This window comes from Pezoporus wallicus, unplaced genomic scaffold (genome assembly GCF_028554395.1).
Source record: "Pezoporus wallicus isolate ANWC-B61680 ecotype Strahan unplaced genomic scaffold, APGP_CSIRO_Pwel_v1 contig_7985, whole genome shotgun sequence".
In the NCBI taxonomy this organism is placed as follows: Eukaryota; Metazoa; Chordata; class Aves; order Psittaciformes; family Psittacidae; genus Pezoporus; species Pezoporus wallicus.
This window is the reverse complement of record NW_026636538.1, coordinates 1,798,130-1,818,183: the sequence shown is the minus strand read 5'-3', so window position 1 is coordinate 1,818,183 and position 20,054 is coordinate 1,798,130. Positions and strand designations below refer to the sequence as shown.

The following is a 20,054-nucleotide window of genomic DNA, read 5'->3' as shown; positions in this document are numbered from 1 at the left end:
GTTTCCTTTCATTTTTAATTATTTACCTACTTGTATATCTCTGTAATTGTCTACACAACTCTAAATGATTCTACTTCAGCCTTGATGTTTGCACTTCTTAAATATTTGTGGCTTCACAGCTCCAAAACATCAATCTTGCAGCCAAGGTGCATGCATTTGACTCTTACAATCCACCACCTGCCCCACAAATCATAAGCAGAATCCCTAAATATTTTGTTATCTTTGGTTAGCTTCAAAGAGCTGCTTGATGGAAGAGCTATCATCAGCTCACACAGTTGGGACCCTTGTGTGCTCACCTAGCTTGAGAAAGAATCAGCAGGGAGCCTACATAAGGAGTGCTAGAGACAAGCAGAAAAGGAGTCAAGCTTTATATATTCAGAGTTGGACATTTACGACCAGCAGCAGAAATTACTGGATCTGGAAAAATACAAAGCATTCCTAAGTGTCAAAAAAGATGAACACAGCTAAGTGACAAAGCTAAGATGGTGAAAACAAAGCTTCTGATATGCTTTGCCCTTCCTCAGAACCCACGAAGCAGGTATCTATCAGATTACCCGATTACCATCTATGATAAAGCATCTGGATCTGTGGACATGGGTAGAACAGTGGAAGTCTGAAAGAAAGGCATTTAATACTTCTGCAAAATTCTTGAACCTATGTTTGGACATTACAGTCTGGCTGGGTGAACTGACAGATGGAAATTAGAGGAATGACTGATTTCAGAGGGTATCGATTAATGGGAAGCAGTGTATATGTGCAAGAGCAGGGATGCTATCCACAGGGACCTAGACAGGGTAGATGAATGAGCCAAACAGGAACCTTTGGATGTTAAACAACAGAAATGTGAAGTCCTCTACATGAGAAGGAAGAACCTCAGCAATGACAGAAGCTGCTGCAGAGCAGTCCTGGTGGGCATAAGCAAGTCACGTGCCTGGGCAGTAAAGGTGGCCAGCAGTATTTTCTATGGTATCCACAGAAACATGGTCAGTAGATTGAGGGAAGTCATTATTGACCTTTAGTCAGCACTCATGAAATCACATTTGGAATGCTGTGCCCAGTTTTGGTGCTCACAGTAGAAGAAAAGTATCAGAGGGAACCAAGATGGCTACAAAATTAATACAGCAATATCAGATGATGACAGAAAGTTTAATCGGATGGCATCCATGGGCATATGTACAACTACCTGACTGTAGTCCATTGAGAAGATGGTGCCACTCTTCTCAGAGATGCTCAGTAATAGGACGAGAAGCAATGGATACAAGAAGGAACACAAGAAACTCCAACTGCATATTAGGATTTATTTAAAAAAAAAAAACACATTTGGGTGGTCAACTAGTGCCCAGGGAAGTTGTGTGATTTTCATCTTTGAAGGTATTTAAGACTTGACTGAAGCCCTAGAGCAACTTGATGTAATTAGGTGTGCTGTATGCAGGGGCTGGAGTATATGAACTCTGTTCAGTCCCTACTGACCTAAATTATTCCATGATTCTATCCTATCTTAAGCTTTCTATGTTAAAAAGCAAATCAATCATAACTTTACACATATGCATAACAGTGTTTGAACAGACACAACCAGGAAATAAATAAGAGATGAATAAACAAGTCATCACTACTGACTTTTCCTTTAAATAAGACCTCATACTGTAAAAACAGCTTCCTGAAAACAGGTCTCACCACATCTTTAAATGTGGCTGAACACCTCTTGCCTGCAGGAGATTTACACAATCTAGATTATTATCTTAATTAGTAATAACAGGAGTGCCTAAAGGAAAGCCAAGCAAATACACTCATTGCTTTAAATCACTGTCATACAAAATTCCATTCATAACCTGAGTTCCAACCTAACTTTCCTTTTGTCTCTCAACCCTAGTGCTCACACCTTAAATTGCACTAAAGCTTTCCACTAAGTCTGAACAATGACTGTGTATTCCATATGCTCGGTTTTGCTCTTTTTTTTTTTTTCTTAAAAAAGGCTATGTCCCTACTAGCAATATGGAATTTTCATTAGCTGTACTCCTTCAGAAACAGGAATTTCTGGTAACTTTCAGTAGTCAGATCTATAAAAATTCAAACGCATTTCTAAGAGTTTTTTCAGTATTTCATCTGCAGTGCCTTTAAAGTGGCACTAATGCATTAAAAAACCGTGAAAAACTTCCATTCTGGTTCTCTTCCTACATTTAAGCAACTCTTGAATCCTACAGCTTCTGTTACAGCTCATTTCAGTATAAAAGTACACTTTTTGACAAATACTCTACAAAATCTTTAACAAGAATCTATTTCAATCTTATTATTCTAGCAGACAAAACAGGACAATCAAACAAACTAATTTCACTTATGGTCAGTTATCTCAAGAAATTCAAGGCATTCTTTTATCCCCTTTCTTATTCAGAGAATGCCCATGTACACCATTTTTACATACTTCCATTTATTGTGTAGTTATTCGTTCAGTCATAAGTCCCTTATGAGAAGCACTGTATGTAATGGGCACAGGTTCTGAATACCCTTGAAAATAACTGAGTAAGTACTTACTGCAAATTCAGTTCAGTGGTGTAATGTACCAATATAATATTTATTCAAAAATGTTCTATTCCTTTCAACTTCAAAAAAAAAAAAAAGGAAAAACAAAAATAAAAAATCACTGCCATACTATCTTGGGGTAGGTTTGGAAAACAGGTTTCATACATTCTGATTTGGAAATTAAACTTACTTGGTTTCTCCATTTAATTTTGTACTTTCCCATGGGGAATACAGTTTCTTCCTACTCTTCTGTTAATCATGCTTAAGCATCTAATAGAAATATTGGTGAAAATCCTCAAACACTACAAACAAGAAGCTCTAAATTTGCAAAGAAAATAGGCGCTGTGGGTAGGAGGGAAATCTGTTTTCTATGAATTGTCCTGCTGAAGAAGACTGTGTTGAATGCAACTGCACAATGAACACTACAGCAGGAGAAACAGCACAGGTTCTGTGTATCACTATGATCTGCCCAACAGCCTAGGTAATTTGCAACACCTCAGTAAAGCCTTTGGAGGGTGGATAACTTCAGCTCAATTTTTCTCTTATAGACATAACGCATCCAAAGGTGTTTGATGAACTGGGTAGTGCCACTGCTGGGGTTTTCCTTATAATGTGTGAAAGGGCATGCTGTCTGGGACAGTCTTTGATATCTGGAAAACAGTAAATGTCATGCGCATCTTCAAAAAAGAGCACGGAGGAGGATTTAGGGAACTACGTGATAGTCAGCCTTACTGTAGTCCCTGGGAAGGTGAGAGAACACATTTTCACAGAAGCAAATTACAGGCACTTTAAGGGCAAAAAAAGCTTTGGGGAACAAATAACACGTATCTACCAAAAGGCAAATCATGCCTTCCCACCATCTAATTGCCTCCTATAATGATTGAATCTGGATGCCCTTTGCTCTGACCGTAGGAAAGTTTAGACAGTTTTCCACAGCAGCCTTGCATCCAGTGTGAAATGAATGGGTAGATGACAAGGTGTGTAAAAACCAAACTGGATCACTAAAATCACAGACTAACGGCGCCTGTTCCAAAGAGTAGCTGAACTCTAGTCATAGAGTGACATTCCTCAAGGTTTGATCATGTTTAATATCTTTATTAAAGACTTAGCAATGACACAAAATGTACCCCAAGAAAGCTCACAGATGACACCAAACTGGAGGGAGTTGTTGATACAGTGAGGGGTAGGGTTGCCATTCAGAGGGACAGTGGCAAAATGAAGGAACGGTTTAACAGAAACCTCATGAAAGTCAAAAATAAATGCAAAGACCTGAACCTGACATGGAAAAATCCCCAAACTAATACAAGCTGAAGGCCAACTGCTATAGAGTAGCTTCGCAAAAAACAATCCAAGGGTTCTCGCGGTCAACAAATTGAACATGTGACAGCTGCATGCCCCTTTAGAGTTGAAGGCTAAGCACTTACCGGGCAGCATTAGCAGATCAGAGGTGACATTTTTACCTTTTATTAGATACTTGTGAGTCCACAACTAGAGTACTGTCTCTAAGTGAGCTCAATAGAAGAAGACTGACAATAAACCTCAGCGGGCGGAGGATCATCAAGAGAGTTACTGGTTAAAGCACAGGATTTAATAGGTAGGTGGTTTGTTCAGATAGAAAGAGAGAAGGCTAGGGATGGTGGTGGAGTATTGCTGTTTACTGTTACCTAAGCAAGGTTACAAAATGGAGTCAGCTGGTTTTGGAGATGTATAGTGAAATGTTGAGATGCAATGGATAGAAGTGGTACTGAGCAAAACTCTGAATGGATGTAAATACAAAAATGTGACGGAGGGTAGTTAATCTCAGGACAATTATCTAGATGTGTGGTACAACCTTCTTCCTTGGGGATACAGAAAGATTTGGTGGAAGAATACACTGAAAAGCTCATCTAGCTTTGACATTAGTGTTCTTAGCAAAAGAATGGTCTCCAGAGGCACCTTGTAGCCTAAAATATGCTTCGATTCTTGGTATGAAATAATTAGTGGGTGTGAAGTACAAATAGCCACATGCGGGCTTCAGACTTCATTCACTGAGGTGAAAACAGCAGGATACAATCACTGTATTATGTTTCTCTCTGCTAACTAAAGGAGAAACATGAGGACAATAATAAATGTGCATATATCAGAGGGCAGGATTGTTTCATATAGGCATAAAAGACTACAGAACACTAAAGAAAGAACTGGACAAAAAGTAACCGACTAATGGATTTCATGTTTTCAGTATAGTAAATCAAGATAAAATTCTGTAACTTATTAAAGAGAAGCCACCGCCTTGAACAAGAATTATTCCATTACTCATTACAGGAGACCTCAATAATTCAAGTGAGATATTAATGAAGAACAAATAGGCATCTTGGATGTAGTCAGAAAACAACCTGTCTGAAAACACGTAGCAAATTGCTTTTAAGCTTATGCAGTGAAATCAGTCATGCCGCACTTCTGCACAGCACCAACTCAAAAGTAAAATTCTTGGTATCATTTAAATATTCTGATTCTGAAAACAGGAAAACAGTGCTCCACAAATTATTTATTGAAGATATTCCCATATATACTTATTTATAATGTTCATCTCCAAAAGAGGCCCTGTATCTGTGAAGTATCCAAGGAAAAGAAAGATACACAGCATTTTTCTATATCTTTCACGCCTCAGCATGTTAATAAAGTGCCTTTTATTTCCCTCTATCCTCGGGAAGGGATAAAGCAGCAGGGGGTGATGTGATGCCTAGATTAGCAGGTACAAACAACTTTTGAGATTTTGACAGGATGAGGAGAGAGAAATATAAGTAGTTTGGCTGCTCTAGAGCATTCCTCACTTCCACCCAGATTCACATGAATGCCGAATCTGAGAGATTCAGGAAAGGAAGATGAAAAGTTTTTTTCAGGTCTCCCATTAGCCAGATTCTTCAAAAGGAAGAGCTGATTGCGTATTTCTCTTTAACTCCCTCTTTAGCTCTTGTTCCTATTTATGAAGATTTCTCAATGGTCCAACAGCTATTGCACGGGAATTAGTGTCCTGTCATACATTAACTTCTATTGTCTTAAAGATTACTATCAGCCTGACTAGATCCTTGGTTTTGAAGAAATACACATTTTTTTTTCTTAGGGCAAAGTTTTAACTTTCTTTTCTTGTATCTTTTTTTTTGTATCAGCCCAGAAGTTTAATAATTTATAGTAACAATTCAAATTAATAATTTAATTTAAAATCTGTCACAGTTGGAGATTGGTCTTCAATGAAAACTGAGGTATCAATTTCCAGATAAAAAATGACAAATTCAAAATATACTTGCTGAACACAGTAAGACTGCAGAAAAAAGGAGACATTAATTGTTCAGAAGATAAAGGACCCTTCATGATGTACACATCCCCTTTCTTACAGGAGAAGTATAAGAATATTCAGAGGTGGACTGAATATTAGGGACTTCAGTGAAGACAGTTAATGTTGAGTACAAACAGAGAAAATGTTATAGTTCACTGACTTTTGTGAAGCACAGTGTAGTATGCGAACTTACAAGATGCTGAAGCTTCAATAAAAGTTAAACACCAAACAGCCTCAGAAACCTAGCTCAAAACTGATTTCCTTCATTGTTTACATAATTCTTTTCATAAGATGCTATAGAACCACCTTAGTCTAATTTACTGAATAATATTCTTGTTAAAATATCACTCATCCTGTTGTCAGAATACTCAGATTGCATTTTAAAGCTGGCCAAAGAAACAATAACAAACTTGTATTTCATTTACCTTTTAATTTTACCTAGATGATACAAACACCTGAGCTGTGGCACTCTAAAAAAACCAAAAGCAAACCAGAAAAAAACCTACCTCAGTGGTACTACTGGAAGGCTCCAGTCCAACCATATTGGCTTGTACCAGCTGCTGAAGAAGTTGTACTTGAGCTACATTCAGGAAGAAATCCAGGTTTGTTGTTACATTTACCTCCAAAGAATGACCACACACCAAAATTTCCTGTTGAGAAATTAAGGGAAAATACAAGATAACAGCCATTCTGGAAATAATTTTCAGCCTCTATGTAACTGTATTGTGATTCTCTGCTGTAGTCAATGCTTCAATATTGACTTATTATGACAAATTAATACTATATAAATCACAGTATTAATTTGGTCTTTTTCAGGAGAAAGTAGTGTCTCTGGCTTCTAAAAATGGATGTAGCTTATTCTTTCCTTTACTTTAAACAATATAACTATTAAGCCAAATTTTGCAAGAAAAGCATCTAATGTGTTAGGTCTTGTTTCCATCTCTTGGCAGTACCAAACAGTGGACTGTCGGACTGTCAGATTTTGTTTTACACTTCCTTGGCAATAACTCCTATTGTCCTTTACTTTCAAGAAAAGGGTATCTTTTTTTTTTCTTAAACATAAAATTGCTTAATATGTAATGAAATCCTGTGTTGGAACTCACTGATAACCAAGCTAATTGATTTCTTCTTGCCTGTAAACCATTATTAAAACCTTGGCAAAGCTAGCTGGATGGCCACTGTTTTACTGGTGTTATCTAGCACAAAACAAGCTTTCCACCACAGCTGGCAAGTGATAAAGAGACGAAAACCAGAACCAATGCAGAAGGTTTGCTTAATAAGTAGAAATACTGCCTGTTCTCCTCAGAATGTTGCATAATGTTCAAGCTTTTCGTAATCTAAACTAGACCTCTCCATCAGGGAACATCATCCTGGGAACAGGTAACAAGAAGAATGTATGTACAGAAAACACTGAAATTCTTCAACATAAGGATTAGTAAAACTCAGAGATTAGTTTTTAAATAACTTCTATGAATCCTAGTTACCCTCCAAGCTATTTCATCTTTACATGAAATAACTTGCCACCTGCCCTTGTGATGACCCTTTACACACAACACGAAGCTGTCATTTTTTCTTTCTATACCCATTGGCTATTATTTTCCAACAATGTACACCTATTTTGCATTACAATACACACCTAATACCTTTTAAACTCCTGTACCAGTTTTGCTCTTCCCAGGAGGTAGCTTTTACAAGAAATACTTCTTGTGAACAGAAAAAATCTTTCTGATATTTCCCCTAAATAAAATCTTTTAAATTCTTGAGCTACAAATTAATGCCAAAAAGTGAGCCAATACCTTTTGTCTGTAACATGATCACTAACAAGCTGACCCACAGACTGGTAATGGTGATTGCTAAATCTGGAGTACCATGAAGTGTCCACAGTAATGGTGGGGAGTAGATGTTTTGTGGCAATCTGTGGGCTTGAAAATCTGGCTAAAGAAACTCAACTCGACTTCTTATAGATACTGTACAGATTGCTTTTCCAGGCTTCTTTGAGAATACATTGAATACAATGTTTCGTAATAGCGCCTCTTCTCAAACCTTTCCATCACTTTTAAAAATACTGCTGGAAATCATTAAAGGATTCCCATTTTCCGATTTGCAAACAGGATTATCTACCTCTAGACAGGCTGCCTTGAATATCAAATGCTATACACAAATTCTTTCTCCAGTAGAGAACAAACATTTCAGCTAGTTACTAAAACTCTTACCCCTCCTACCAGGGTGATCTCTGTATTTGAAATCACACTGGGACACTGCAAATGGTAGAACAGTAAAATTAAGATTATCAACATATTAAAAGTTATGCTTTTTCTGTTCATGCTTTGTACTAACCTCTTGGTGTAAATTCTCTGCAGCATCAATTTTTGTAAAAATAATTGCAGGAGCTGCTGTTATTCGAACTGTGAAATCTGTCAGAATTGGAGTCAAAATCGCTCTCCTTTCCTGATGCCGCCTTATGCTAATAAAACAAACAAACAATCTGTTAAACCATTAAATGAAATTACATTATATATTGTTGAGGGGAAAAAGCTTCTTATATTCTTCTTTACATTCAGCACAGGTACCAAACTGCTTCAACACCAGTTTGGCACTTGATTGCTTCCTCAGCATGCATTAAATATCATCATTATAAATCATGTTAATTGCCATCTTGTAGGCAGACTTCTACCTTCATTTCACAGAAAAAGTATGTCTAAATATTTGACTCTTCATCACATCTCCAGGCAGACAAGTTTGATACTGCTTCTTCTACTGTTTAATGAACTATACATAATTATTTGCACAAAGATACAAACTTTATTATCAGCATTTTTCAAACTTGCCTGTGCATGCCCTTCATTTCATAAAAAGCTGTCCTGACGTCTGTACAGTATTTGAATTCATGGTATTCAAAGTCTGTGGTGAAAACATTCTGCACGCAACAACATAACTGACACAAAAATCAAAGACATGAAATATTAAACTAGCACATCCCATGAAACTCAGGGGTTCACACATTAAATTTATAGTAACTATTGCCCACGATGTTTAAAATGCCTTGAAAATTGAGACATGTCAGTCATCTTCAATGCTTCTGTCATCGTTTTTTCTTTGTTGATACCTTTCAATCTAAATATTGCCATTTGCTTGCCAATAATATTCATGCATTAAACTTGATAATTACATTTGTTTTCCAGCTGGGTGTTTGCCTTTGGTTTTTTTTTTCCTTTCTTTTTCTTTCTCTTTTTTTCCTTTTAACCAAATGCTAAGCCTAGAGGCACACCTCTGTTGTAGATGGATCACTAATAGCTTATGACAACACATTCCAAATAGCCAGAATCTTCTGGGTCAGGTCAAATAAACTATTGACACAAAATGCCATCTGAGAGCCTCTGATCAGGGAAAAAAAAAAATGTAACGAGATCAAGATGGTGTTCAGCCCTAAAAGAGGATACAGTTCAAATTCCTGGGAGAACCCTTCTATCAAAATAGGTAATTCTTTTCAGCTAACATCATTTATAGAAATGCTAAATATCTGCATTTCACCAAGGAGAACTCTAAAAAACAGTAAGATGCTTTAGTCCATGGTAAGTTTTCCTATGCTTACAAAATAGAAAGTTATCAACCGTGAAACAATGCCAGCTAAAAGTATACACTAAATTATGCAGATATCTATCATGGTATAAAAGGAAAGACCGAACTACACTGTCACATAGAGGAAAAAATATGTATCTATGCAGAATTTTTCAGATCTATCTGCATGTCAGTTAGGTATCCCTGTCTTTCCTTTTATATCTCTATCGCCAGTAGTGGACACATGGTGTTTTGGACATCAGCATAAATCGCGCAAGTGAGCCAGGTGCACATACTGTGCAATTAGACAATTAGTCTTTACCATCATCTAGAGCTACCCTTGTTAATGTCATTAAACAATATGGCTGTATGCCTGTCTATGCGGAAAGCTCTGGACTGCATGTGGAATAGGTAATTAAATCTCTTGATTAAGACTGGTATTGATATACACAGTCTAGTAAAGTAATAGTTCTGAAATGGATTCTGTTGAAAAGTAAACAATCTCAAATGATGATGGTTTGTAGGCCAAAAGTTAGGCCAAAAATAAATCCAATAGGTATCATAACGTGACTGTAACGCTGTCAACTTCAAAAGATTCAAAATCCATAGATGACAATTTATTGCTTAGACTATTTTGATGTTCCAAATTCTACTAACAATTTGCATGTGTCCTCAAAACAGGTAGAAAGCACAGTAATCTATAAGGATTATGAACTATCAGACGCAGGTAGGCCTGAAGCCTTTTCAATTCATTATGGGCAACAGCGTACAGAAGTTAACAGCAGATGCTATAGGGCACAGAGCTAGTAATTATTGAGCACAAATCTAATAAACTTGTGCTTCAAATGACCTTCACAAACACTGCCGGGCAGGCTGCAAGCTACTGTATGTAGTATGCAGCATGCTTAAGAGCAAGCCAATTACTGAGCTTGAGAAACCTACCATCTTACATTAAAAGCTTTACCTTCCCGGTCAGCTGTAGTTCTGCTGATCTTTAACAATGTTTTTTAAAGCAAGATTAGTCCAATTAGATCCCCAAATTAAAAAAGCAGAGCCATTAGTGGTTAGTGTACACCTTCAACTGAGAAAATGGCCTTAGATTTTGCAAGTTCTACAAATGTTTCTCTCCATGCCATCACCTTCAGTTTAAATTTAAACCAGATGGCTTTGTATCCAATTCCTACTTCCCCTTTTCAATCGGATGAGACAGAAAAGCTTTTGTTTTTGAGGAAAATGAAAGAACTAAGTAGTAGAACTATTTTATGAAGGAACACACAACTATATATTAGAAAACCCCTATTTGAAGGGGCATAAAAATGCTAGTAAGTACGATTTCAATATACAAAACAGCTGTAGTAGCAAGTTACTCATTGAACCCCAAATGTAAAATTAGCTCTGTTCAATCATTGTTTAAATTATTTTTAAGCTCATATATATTCTCATTTATTAATTTTAAATGCTATTCTAGTAGATAGTACAGTGAATATTAAGGCACATTTTCTGTAATACAGATTGCTTGCTGATTTTTGTTCCTATGTGGTATCCCTGTCCTGCTTCCATATTTCTAGTTGGTGAATTTGAAGTTCAGCCAAATCAAGTATTAGCAAAATAATTGTAAGTACAAACAGAAGGCAAACAGAGCACGGTAAATAATGAATGGGGAGGATATGAGAAAGAGCACAAAAGGAACAAAGAAACAAATTCCACTTTGAATTATTAAGTCTTCCACACTGCACCTAAGTGCACCATTAACTTAACACAGGTGTACGCCACATGAGCTTATGAAAAAACTTGATTGTGAAGAGCGTAATGATGGCTCTATGTCTGCAGCACATTCATTCCATGGTTCATTTATGCATCTGTTATATATTTGTCTTGGAAAAAAAAAGAAAAAGCTAGTACTTTTAGAGATGTTAAAGCAGTTGATCATCTATACTTAAAAGAACAGCACATTTGAAAGACCATATGCTAACACAAAGCAACAAGGCAGCAAAGCAGTTGTGATCAGGCCTGGAAGTGCCTTTTACTCAGTGCTGAATTTGGGCTATATCAGCATGATCACATGAACTCTGGTTATGGCGCACAGATACACACTATAAAAGCATGGGACAAAAATGGTCTTTGTCCTCAAAGGCTTACAATTTAACTATAAGAAAAAATATGCTCACACTCAGGGAACTACAAGGGAACAATTAACATTACCATAGGTAATAATATCTGTACAGTGGCAAATTGAAAGCTATCTTATGAGTTTTTATATTACAGTATAGTAGAACTGAATGTTTTGGAAGGATTTGGAAGAAGACATTGCAATAACTTTGTGAATGTTCACAGGAAATGCTTTTATAACATACAGGTTAGCTTAGATGTAAGCAAGAAAGTGATTCTTTGAAAATTAAATGCGGCAGCCCTGGTAACTGGTATGATGAGGTCTGATAAGCAGTGAGCATAGATGTGTCAAAATAAACGTGAGAAGACATGTAAAGGGAAATGGATAGATACAGGAGTCCGGAAGTACCTTGAAAGCAAAGACATATGTAATAATTAATAAGACAAAAAATGCTGTGGAAAGAATAGAGGAAAAAAGTGAATAATAGAATCTTGTAATCAAAGCAACAACATTTGATTACATCAAATCAAATCATCAGCATTTGATTACATCCTCTCAGAAGCACATTGAAGTTATATGAGCAGGAAGTACTGCCAAAAAGATGATGTTGCACTAATTAAGAGATGTGATGATGTGAGGCTGGATAAGCTGTGAAAATGCACAAGAAGGACTATAACTTGGCCTTCTTATGTGGAAAAAACATAATCAAAACAAACAGAAAACACTGGCCAGTAAGAGCTAAATATAACCTAGATGTGAAACCTGGAAATTAAGCCTTCTTCTTAAATATATTTTTTCTTAATTAATAATACCTTACTGAATCTAGAGTTTAAGCCCTTATATACTTAAAAAATACACAAGCCAGGAAGCAACTCCTATATTCAATTCATGAATGACCGTAAGTAGCTCATTTATACCATGTAAGCTTACTGTCTACAGAGAGATACATCCTCACAAAGAATTTTGCAACATAGAAAGGTAAAACCCCCAAGTATTAGTGTGGAATAGGCCACAAAATCAAACCATCCTCTAGTAGTGCGAGGCATGCAAAACTAAAGATGTTATGTCGGTTAGCATAATAACTTAGAGCTTTGACTTGCAGGTTTCCCATGTAGTTGCATAAATCAGTTAATCACTGACTCACAAATGTACTAGGATATCTAACTACTAGTAACACCATCATGCCTTAAACCTCCAGCTCCCAGCGGGCAAAACAGTTCACATCCTTTCAGCTCTCTGAGGTGTTGCAAAGACACATTGTGGGACACTGAAACATAGCATCATCATGAGGACTATCTAATGAGCAAAATTAGACAATGAACAAACATACAACATCTGGCTTTACAGAATGGGTATTGTTATATAATTATGGCTCAGTAAAACTAATTTTAATCTTATTAAAAATGCCATGCAATGTTTCTTTGCTGTGGAGTAACAAAATAACATATTCCATCTTACTAAGGCTTTGTACAATATGAACACACCACGACTTCAGGAACAATAGGTACAGGAATTAAAATACAGGAGTGAATATAAATGTATTATTATATAAATGCATTATATTCTAAAAGATCCACAAGGAATGGCCATATTTCCCTACAAATGGATCTACAGATCACTTTTATCTGGTCTTTCTTATTAGAACTTCGCAAACTACACTTCAACTTTCCAAAAAGCATGAAAATGAAAACTATTCAAAGAAAAATCTGTAGGAAACCTTTCTGAGGATCCTTGCAAAGCCAGAGTGGTATTTTGTTCAGTTTTGCACAACAGATCATTGGCTCCCTGACGTACTCAATGAGAGTTGCAGAGAGCTGTTCCAGATGGTGGCATGCCAAGGATAAAACTGTAATGCAGTATATTGCCACACTCAATTCATTACCACACAGAGAAATAATGCTTTTAAGATCAATTAATTTTTTTTTAAATAGAGTTTATTCAGGCTGCAGGAAGCAGAAGTTGCTGCTGGGAGCTGTAGAAGGATTGTTCAGGGACGGGGGCGAGGCCTCAAGAGAGGATATATTTCTTTATTTCCTTCAGGGCTGTTGTTTTTTCCATTGAGAGGAGGGAGAGGGAGGAGGATATCTGCAAGCTGAAAAAGCAGTTTTCAATCAAGAAAACTTCTTTTGGTTAAGTACTCCCAGTTCCCCACATGCTGTTTGGTAAAGGGAATAAATGTGGACAGGTTTCATTTGTACATAACCTTATTAGAGCTGTCTGACTGTTTCCAGTATTCTTTTTATATATTACCATTAGGGAGCTTTTTATAACATCTACAGTGAAGTATAAACATTTCATAATGGAAAGAGTTATGATTCCCTCATACTCAGTACAGTACAGCATTTGGATGTTTTTTTCTAGGAGACAGCACCCACCCTATCAGAGTGCTCCAGTGCCCCCATTCCTCTTGAGGTGACCTGCAAGGGCACAGGAGGCATCACACCAGCACTTCACAATAGCCCCCTCCCCGAAGAATTTTACACTAAAAACATTAAAATATTCAACACTTAGTCTCAAAGCAGGACTCCTTGCTTTCCAAATTACAATGTAAAAGTAAAAAAAATTCAAACCCATGCGATATTAAGTACTAGAAACACTGAACTCTGAAAAAGTGGTGGGAAAATGTGAAGGATTGACTTTCTGCGTAAAGATTGTTAAAGCATTTAAATGATAAGTTATGTCACAAGCTTTCACATCTGTTCGTATATCCATAGACATTATATTTACAATTATTTGGTTTTCATGCGAATTTTTAAAACAAGTCCAAATTTCAACCCAGTAGGCTAAATTATAATATAGCTTTTTTGACAGGTTTTAGAACTTTTATTAAAAACAAAATTACAGTAATGCTTTTAGGACTAGGAATATTTTTCTGTAAAGTAACTGTATGAAATACATGGATATAGGTTGGATTCCATACTGCACCACACAGCACCTAAGAATTAAAAAATGATGGAAACAGATCTCAAAAAAGAATCTTAAAACCCAGTGAACCTAATAAACCATAACACTGGGCCTAAACCATAAGTAAAACCAACAGAAATATATTAAAACCAAACAAAGAAATTAACCCTAAAATAACTCGGTAAAAATAATTCATTATGTTCCAGGTTAAACATGTCCAAGGAACTTAAAGAATTAAAAAAGAAAACGGTATCACAAATAGGTGAAAGAATAAAGCTTCTGTGACAGTTGCAGGAAATCTTAAGATAAACTTCATCCTGGAAACACTAAGCACGATGTAAAACACCATCCAGCTACCCTCTTGGTGCATGCTGGAAATATCTCAGTGGATAGCAGAGTTCAATGTAGGTTCTTCCAGTTCTCAGCACACCACTTCCACAGATCATAAAATAAACCCAGATGCAGCAAAACTGACTGCCAACTAAAAGGCAAAAATGCAAACATCCTGAAAAAGAACTGTTGTAAATGTGTAAAATTTTAAGCCAAAAGGATGAGAAAACACTCATAGTTCTCTTTAAACAATTTCAAGCTGGAATTAAAATACTGTATTGCATACCACAAAGGGAAAGCTAATTACAACTGAGAGAGATTAAAACCCAAGTAGAAGATTCATTCAAAAGCAATTTCAAAGCAAACATACTTGTTTGTCAAATATATTTTAATAAAAGTTTATTTTGGACATTTACTGAGGAAAAGAAGAATGCACAAGCAGTTATAAAAAAAAAAAAAAAAAAAGAGAACTCAGATTATCTGCAATAGCTGTTTCCCTTATCTTAATAGCTGTTCAGGGATCCCACCAAATTTCCTATTCAAATCTATTAACCACAAAGCTCAGACCAAAGTGTGCTGGCAATACGATTCCAGTCACCAATGGGAAGGAAAAGGAAAGACAATTCCTCAGTGGCTGGTTTTGCTCAGTTAGCTCAACTCTCTCCTTGGGAGATTGTTATCTTTTAAGAAATGCCGGTGGCTCTACACTATTCTGTGAGAAAGAACTTCATGGGCAACCTGCCCAACATCGAGGCCCAAGTAGAAGGTCATAACGTATTTTTTCCAAGACTGAGAATTTAAAAGAAAATTCTCTATCGAATTACATTAGCTAAAAAAAGGAAATAAATTGTTAAAAGACGGGAAAGAAGCAGGTGATCCTGTAAATTAAGAACAGATATCATTACTCTATTTAAATTTTTATCTGTACTCATGTCACTCCATGTGGTTTTATCATTACTTTTGTTAGATCTGCTTTTCCTGCTGTTTTTCAGTGACAAAGTGGAATTCATTCTTGATCACATCTTTTTCCTGCATACGCTCCTCCAGAGTGAGCTTATTTGCTCTCTTGGTGATTCATAAACACAACACTTACAAAGCTCAGTCTGCCTGCCATCCTCAGGTAGCTTCTTCTGCTACAGCTTGCCACACTTTCAGAAAAATCTCTGAGTCCTCATGTCTCCCACCTTTCTTCGAAAATTAAACCAGGAATAGTTCAATTTTTGTCTTTCCTTATGATTCTGCCTGTTTTTCTGTATCACTTTTAGGAGCACATCCCTTGATTCAACTATCTTAAGAACCATGAAATGACGCACGCATTTCATAAAATAGTATTGGTTTTGTATGAATTAGATATAAAGGTCTTTTAAATGAAAATGAATAAATGTGTGGGCAGACATCTTCTAGCAGAAATGCTTCTAAATCCCCAAAATTACTTCTGAAAGCCCGATCTTGGCCATCAGATATTATTCCAGTCAGGTTAAAGAGAGAACTTCAACTCCTACACAGTCTATAAAAATTAGTTTCAAACAACCTGTATGAATTTTTAAGTATAAAAAATATATTAAAATTACAGAAAAATTTTCAAAATTTCACAAATTCAGGTTTTAAATTGGTTATTAAAAAATATTAAAATTTAGAATACTGTGCAAGTGTATTTTAATGCTTTATCTTTCAATCCTGTTTAGATAGAGGGTGGGGCTTTGCATGCACGTATCATACAATACACATTCTCAAAACTCATCTGATTTTACTTGCAGAAGTGTAAATACCAGTTCAGAACCAGCTCAGAAATGTCCACGCTGGTTTCCTCAAGCTTTGTAAAAATACATACAAACTAAATTAAAAAAAAACACAACCCAAAATAAATCCAAAACCTCCCATTGCTTGTAGACTGAGAAGCTGAAGTCTCAGCCTCTGAGATTACTTTTACAGATGTACAGTAAGCCACTTAGCTTATAATGGAAACAAATAACAACTAGACAGTGACTGAAGTGTAACAATAATAGTAATGTGCATTGCAAATTTAGAATACAAAACTCCATGGAAACGTGTTTGTGTAATCTACAACAAAACCAATACAGAATTATCTGATTCAGATATGCTGCAAATGGTACCCGCAGTGCTGGTGCTATGTAATTCTGGAAAAGAATAAATTAAAAAACCTTCTTACCTGCTGGCCATGTTCCATTCAAGTGCTGGATTTTGAGAATTTCTTTCACTCTCTGTCAAAACCCCTCCTTTTCCATTTTCCTTCTCTGGTTTCAACTGATTCCAATGAGCAGTACCAATGTTTATAGACTGAAGATCTATTTGGTACTGTCTGTCTTCAACCTCTGATCCAGGGTCTCGAAGTATTCCTAGATTCAGTGCTTTTCTGTAATGCCAAAGGGACAAAAAATTTTTAAGAAAGGAAAAATAAATCAGCAGCAAAGATCAAAATCAGATCAATCTGATACACATTAAGATACAAAGTTAAGAAAAGTAAGGCATCAATTTTGTCATTCTTGATTACAAATAAGCATTATTTTAAGCCTAGATCTTCAGAAGTATCCAGCTGCCTCTTTCCTATGGAATTCAGTGGGAGCATGCAAATAAATATATTTCAAAATTTAGCCAGAGCCACCAAAATTGATACGACTTCAACCCACTGAATTTACTGCACTTTCAACTGGGTTCATATGAGCAGCCTTAAGGGGAAGCAAGATTAATTCTTATCTACTGGATAGAGGATGTCACACTCGTGTCATCAAAGAGAACTGCAACATATCAGTATCACAAACAAATTTATTGTGAGACAATTGTTGCACTATTCAAATTTATTAAAAGAATAAAAATTAAAAAAAAAACATTCCAAGATGATGGATCTTTTTAACGTGGAATCTCAGTACAGTTCTCTGTTATTAAAATACTTACATGTGAGGAAAAAGCATTTCTGAGTGAACCACATTACTTGCGGATTCTTCTAAATTCTTGGGAAATTGTTATGCCCAACTTCAACAAAATATTCAAGAGCTACTGAATGAGTGGAAGCTGGTGAGACCATTTGGTTTTACCAGTACCAGAGGAGTCTCCTACTACCATTTGTCTTTTGCTAATAAGCAATAGTAAATCTTTCAAAAAATTTTCCTGCCTTTTCTACATGGGGAACAATACAGCTTTATGTGCACTGCTCACTTGATATTACAATAAAAATACACAATTGATCTAGTCACTGTTTTTCAAAACAAGGGAATAAGGGTATCTTAGTTATTATTTGCTTTGAATCTCTGATCACATCAAATTTCAATCTATTTTTATGGATCTCATACATCCCAGTGAAGTTTAAGCTTCTTATTTGCAGATGCCATCCAATCTACTGTTCTACTTTAGGTTGTTGTCTTATGCCAGAATAGTTATTTAGTATATAACTGCTGTCTCCACAGAGAATTTAATAATTCTGCAGTTTGGTTAATTATTGATGCTAACAAGCAAACAATAAATAAGGTTTTAAGCAGCACATCTCAACCTGTGATGCATGCATTGCATGCGACCTATATGTGCAGGTATGCAATCGATTTCAAGGTGCAATCCCAATGCAGTCCAAATCCAAACATGGTTGAAACTGCTGATACCACCACATTGTCACTAATGGAGTAGGCTAGCAATTAAGAAAATTCAGTAATTAATCGTATCTACCTACAGAGTCATGTGAATGGCAGGAAAGCCGTTTTGATCACATCATTCCTGGTGAGGCACTGTGATGGCATTGTTCAGTAGCTCTAAGAACTTCCTTATATGCTTAGCAAAAATACACTGAAAATCTGTTATGTCAGTAGTGCTATTTCAAAATTAAATGTGGTTTCTTAAAACTCAAGAATGTGTTTGTCAACTTTCCACATACAGAGATCTAACCACAACAACTGTGTCGTCTATTATTCTTTCTAGGCATTATTTCATCAATTTGAATGCAATTCTTTAAAAAACAAAACAAAACACACAAAAAAGACCCACAGATTATTGTATGACACAGTGACTATTCTCATAAGTTTTCTAAGACAAGTAAATATTATGTGGTTTTTTTAAATATTACTGAAAATAAGGAAAGATGTACTTATTTTATGAAATCTATGAAGTATGTAATGAAATGAAAGTATGCAATGCAATGAAGTATGAAGTATGCAATGAAGTATGTAATGTAATGAAGTACTTAAAATACAGAATATGATACTAATTTCACCTGCATAACGAATGCTTCTCTCCTGTACTCGAGCATAAAGAATCCTTTCCATTTGTTTTATTTATAAGCAGTTTAATAACATACATTAACCTGCACTTGGCACTATATTCCTGAGGCTTGCTCAGCACAACCACAACCTTGTGAAGCAAATTCTTCAAGCAAAATGTTGTTGTAAGTGCCAACCTGTGACACTCATCATTGTGACACTGGCTTTCTCCCCTCATAAATTTACTTTTTTAAATATAAATCACAATGAAGTTAGTCTTTGACACACATATTTAGATGCAGCAAAGGTACTATTCAGATACAAGGTACTAGTGTACTGCACTGCTAATATAAGGTTTATCTGTCTATTAGAGCTTTTCTGATTCAATCCAATCAATTCTGTAGAATCTCAGGGACTGGCTGTTTGTACCGATTTGCGTTATCACAGCCTAATACCTTCCCACTAGCATAAAACCTGCATTTTCATGCTCTTTTTCATTCTCTTCTTCCCTCTCTACTATCAATGATCTCCTATATACAATACAAAACTCTTCCCCTGATCTTTTAGATACACCATTGAAACCCAAGCAAAAAATTTCTGTTTCTAGAGATTACCCCTTTCAAGATACACATTTTATGCATATGCGTAAAATACGAGGAATAGCTACTAATGCCTTGATGTTTCAACTAATCCAATTATTGCTTTCTTGGGAAGTACATCCCAGTAGCTTCTGCTCTTAGGCAGAAGCTACATGCAGAGAAGCTCTTGGAAACTGAGTTCAAAGAAGTGGCATGGAAAAGACCCATTGCCGTCAGCAGTCACATGCAATCAGGTTAGTGGTAAACTTGTCAATTAATTTGTCTGCAGTCAAGCCTGAACCTCCTTTGAACCTGCATCTGGAAATGACAGAGGAAGGTCAAATGAAGATCTGCTGGTCCGACCCTTTGTTGATGCCATACCCACTTCAGTATGAAGTGAAGATCTCTGCAAACTCAGGTCAAAACAGCTGGCAGGTGAGTCAGCTCTGCTCCTGTATTTTACAGTGCAGGTTGGTGGGTTTCTGTGGAGCCCACGATTTCTTAGCACGTTCCTTGTCCTTGGGCAGTGGATCTGGTGGGTT

At 36.2% G+C, this 20,054-nt stretch overlaps 1 protein-coding gene across 7 annotated transcripts in view; it reads right to left on the bottom strand.

Moving 5' to 3' along the window:
* Nucleotides 1–20,054, bottom strand: part of VPS13B (vacuolar protein sorting 13 homolog B) — a 442,303-nt gene that overhangs the window by 146,336 nt on the left and 275,913 nt on the right. For all 7 annotated transcript variants that reach the window (XM_057400543.1, XM_057400540.1, XM_057400542.1 and 4 more), the window contains 3 exons: nt 16,903–17,106; nt 8,168–8,294; nt 6,337–6,480 (listed from right to left, as the gene is read on the bottom strand). In XM_057400543.1, coding sequence (XP_057256526.1) covers nt 6,337–6,480; nt 8,168–8,294; nt 16,903–17,106 — 475 coding nt within the window. The remainder of the gene's footprint in view (nt 1–6,336; nt 6,481–8,167; nt 8,295–16,902; nt 17,107–20,054) is intronic.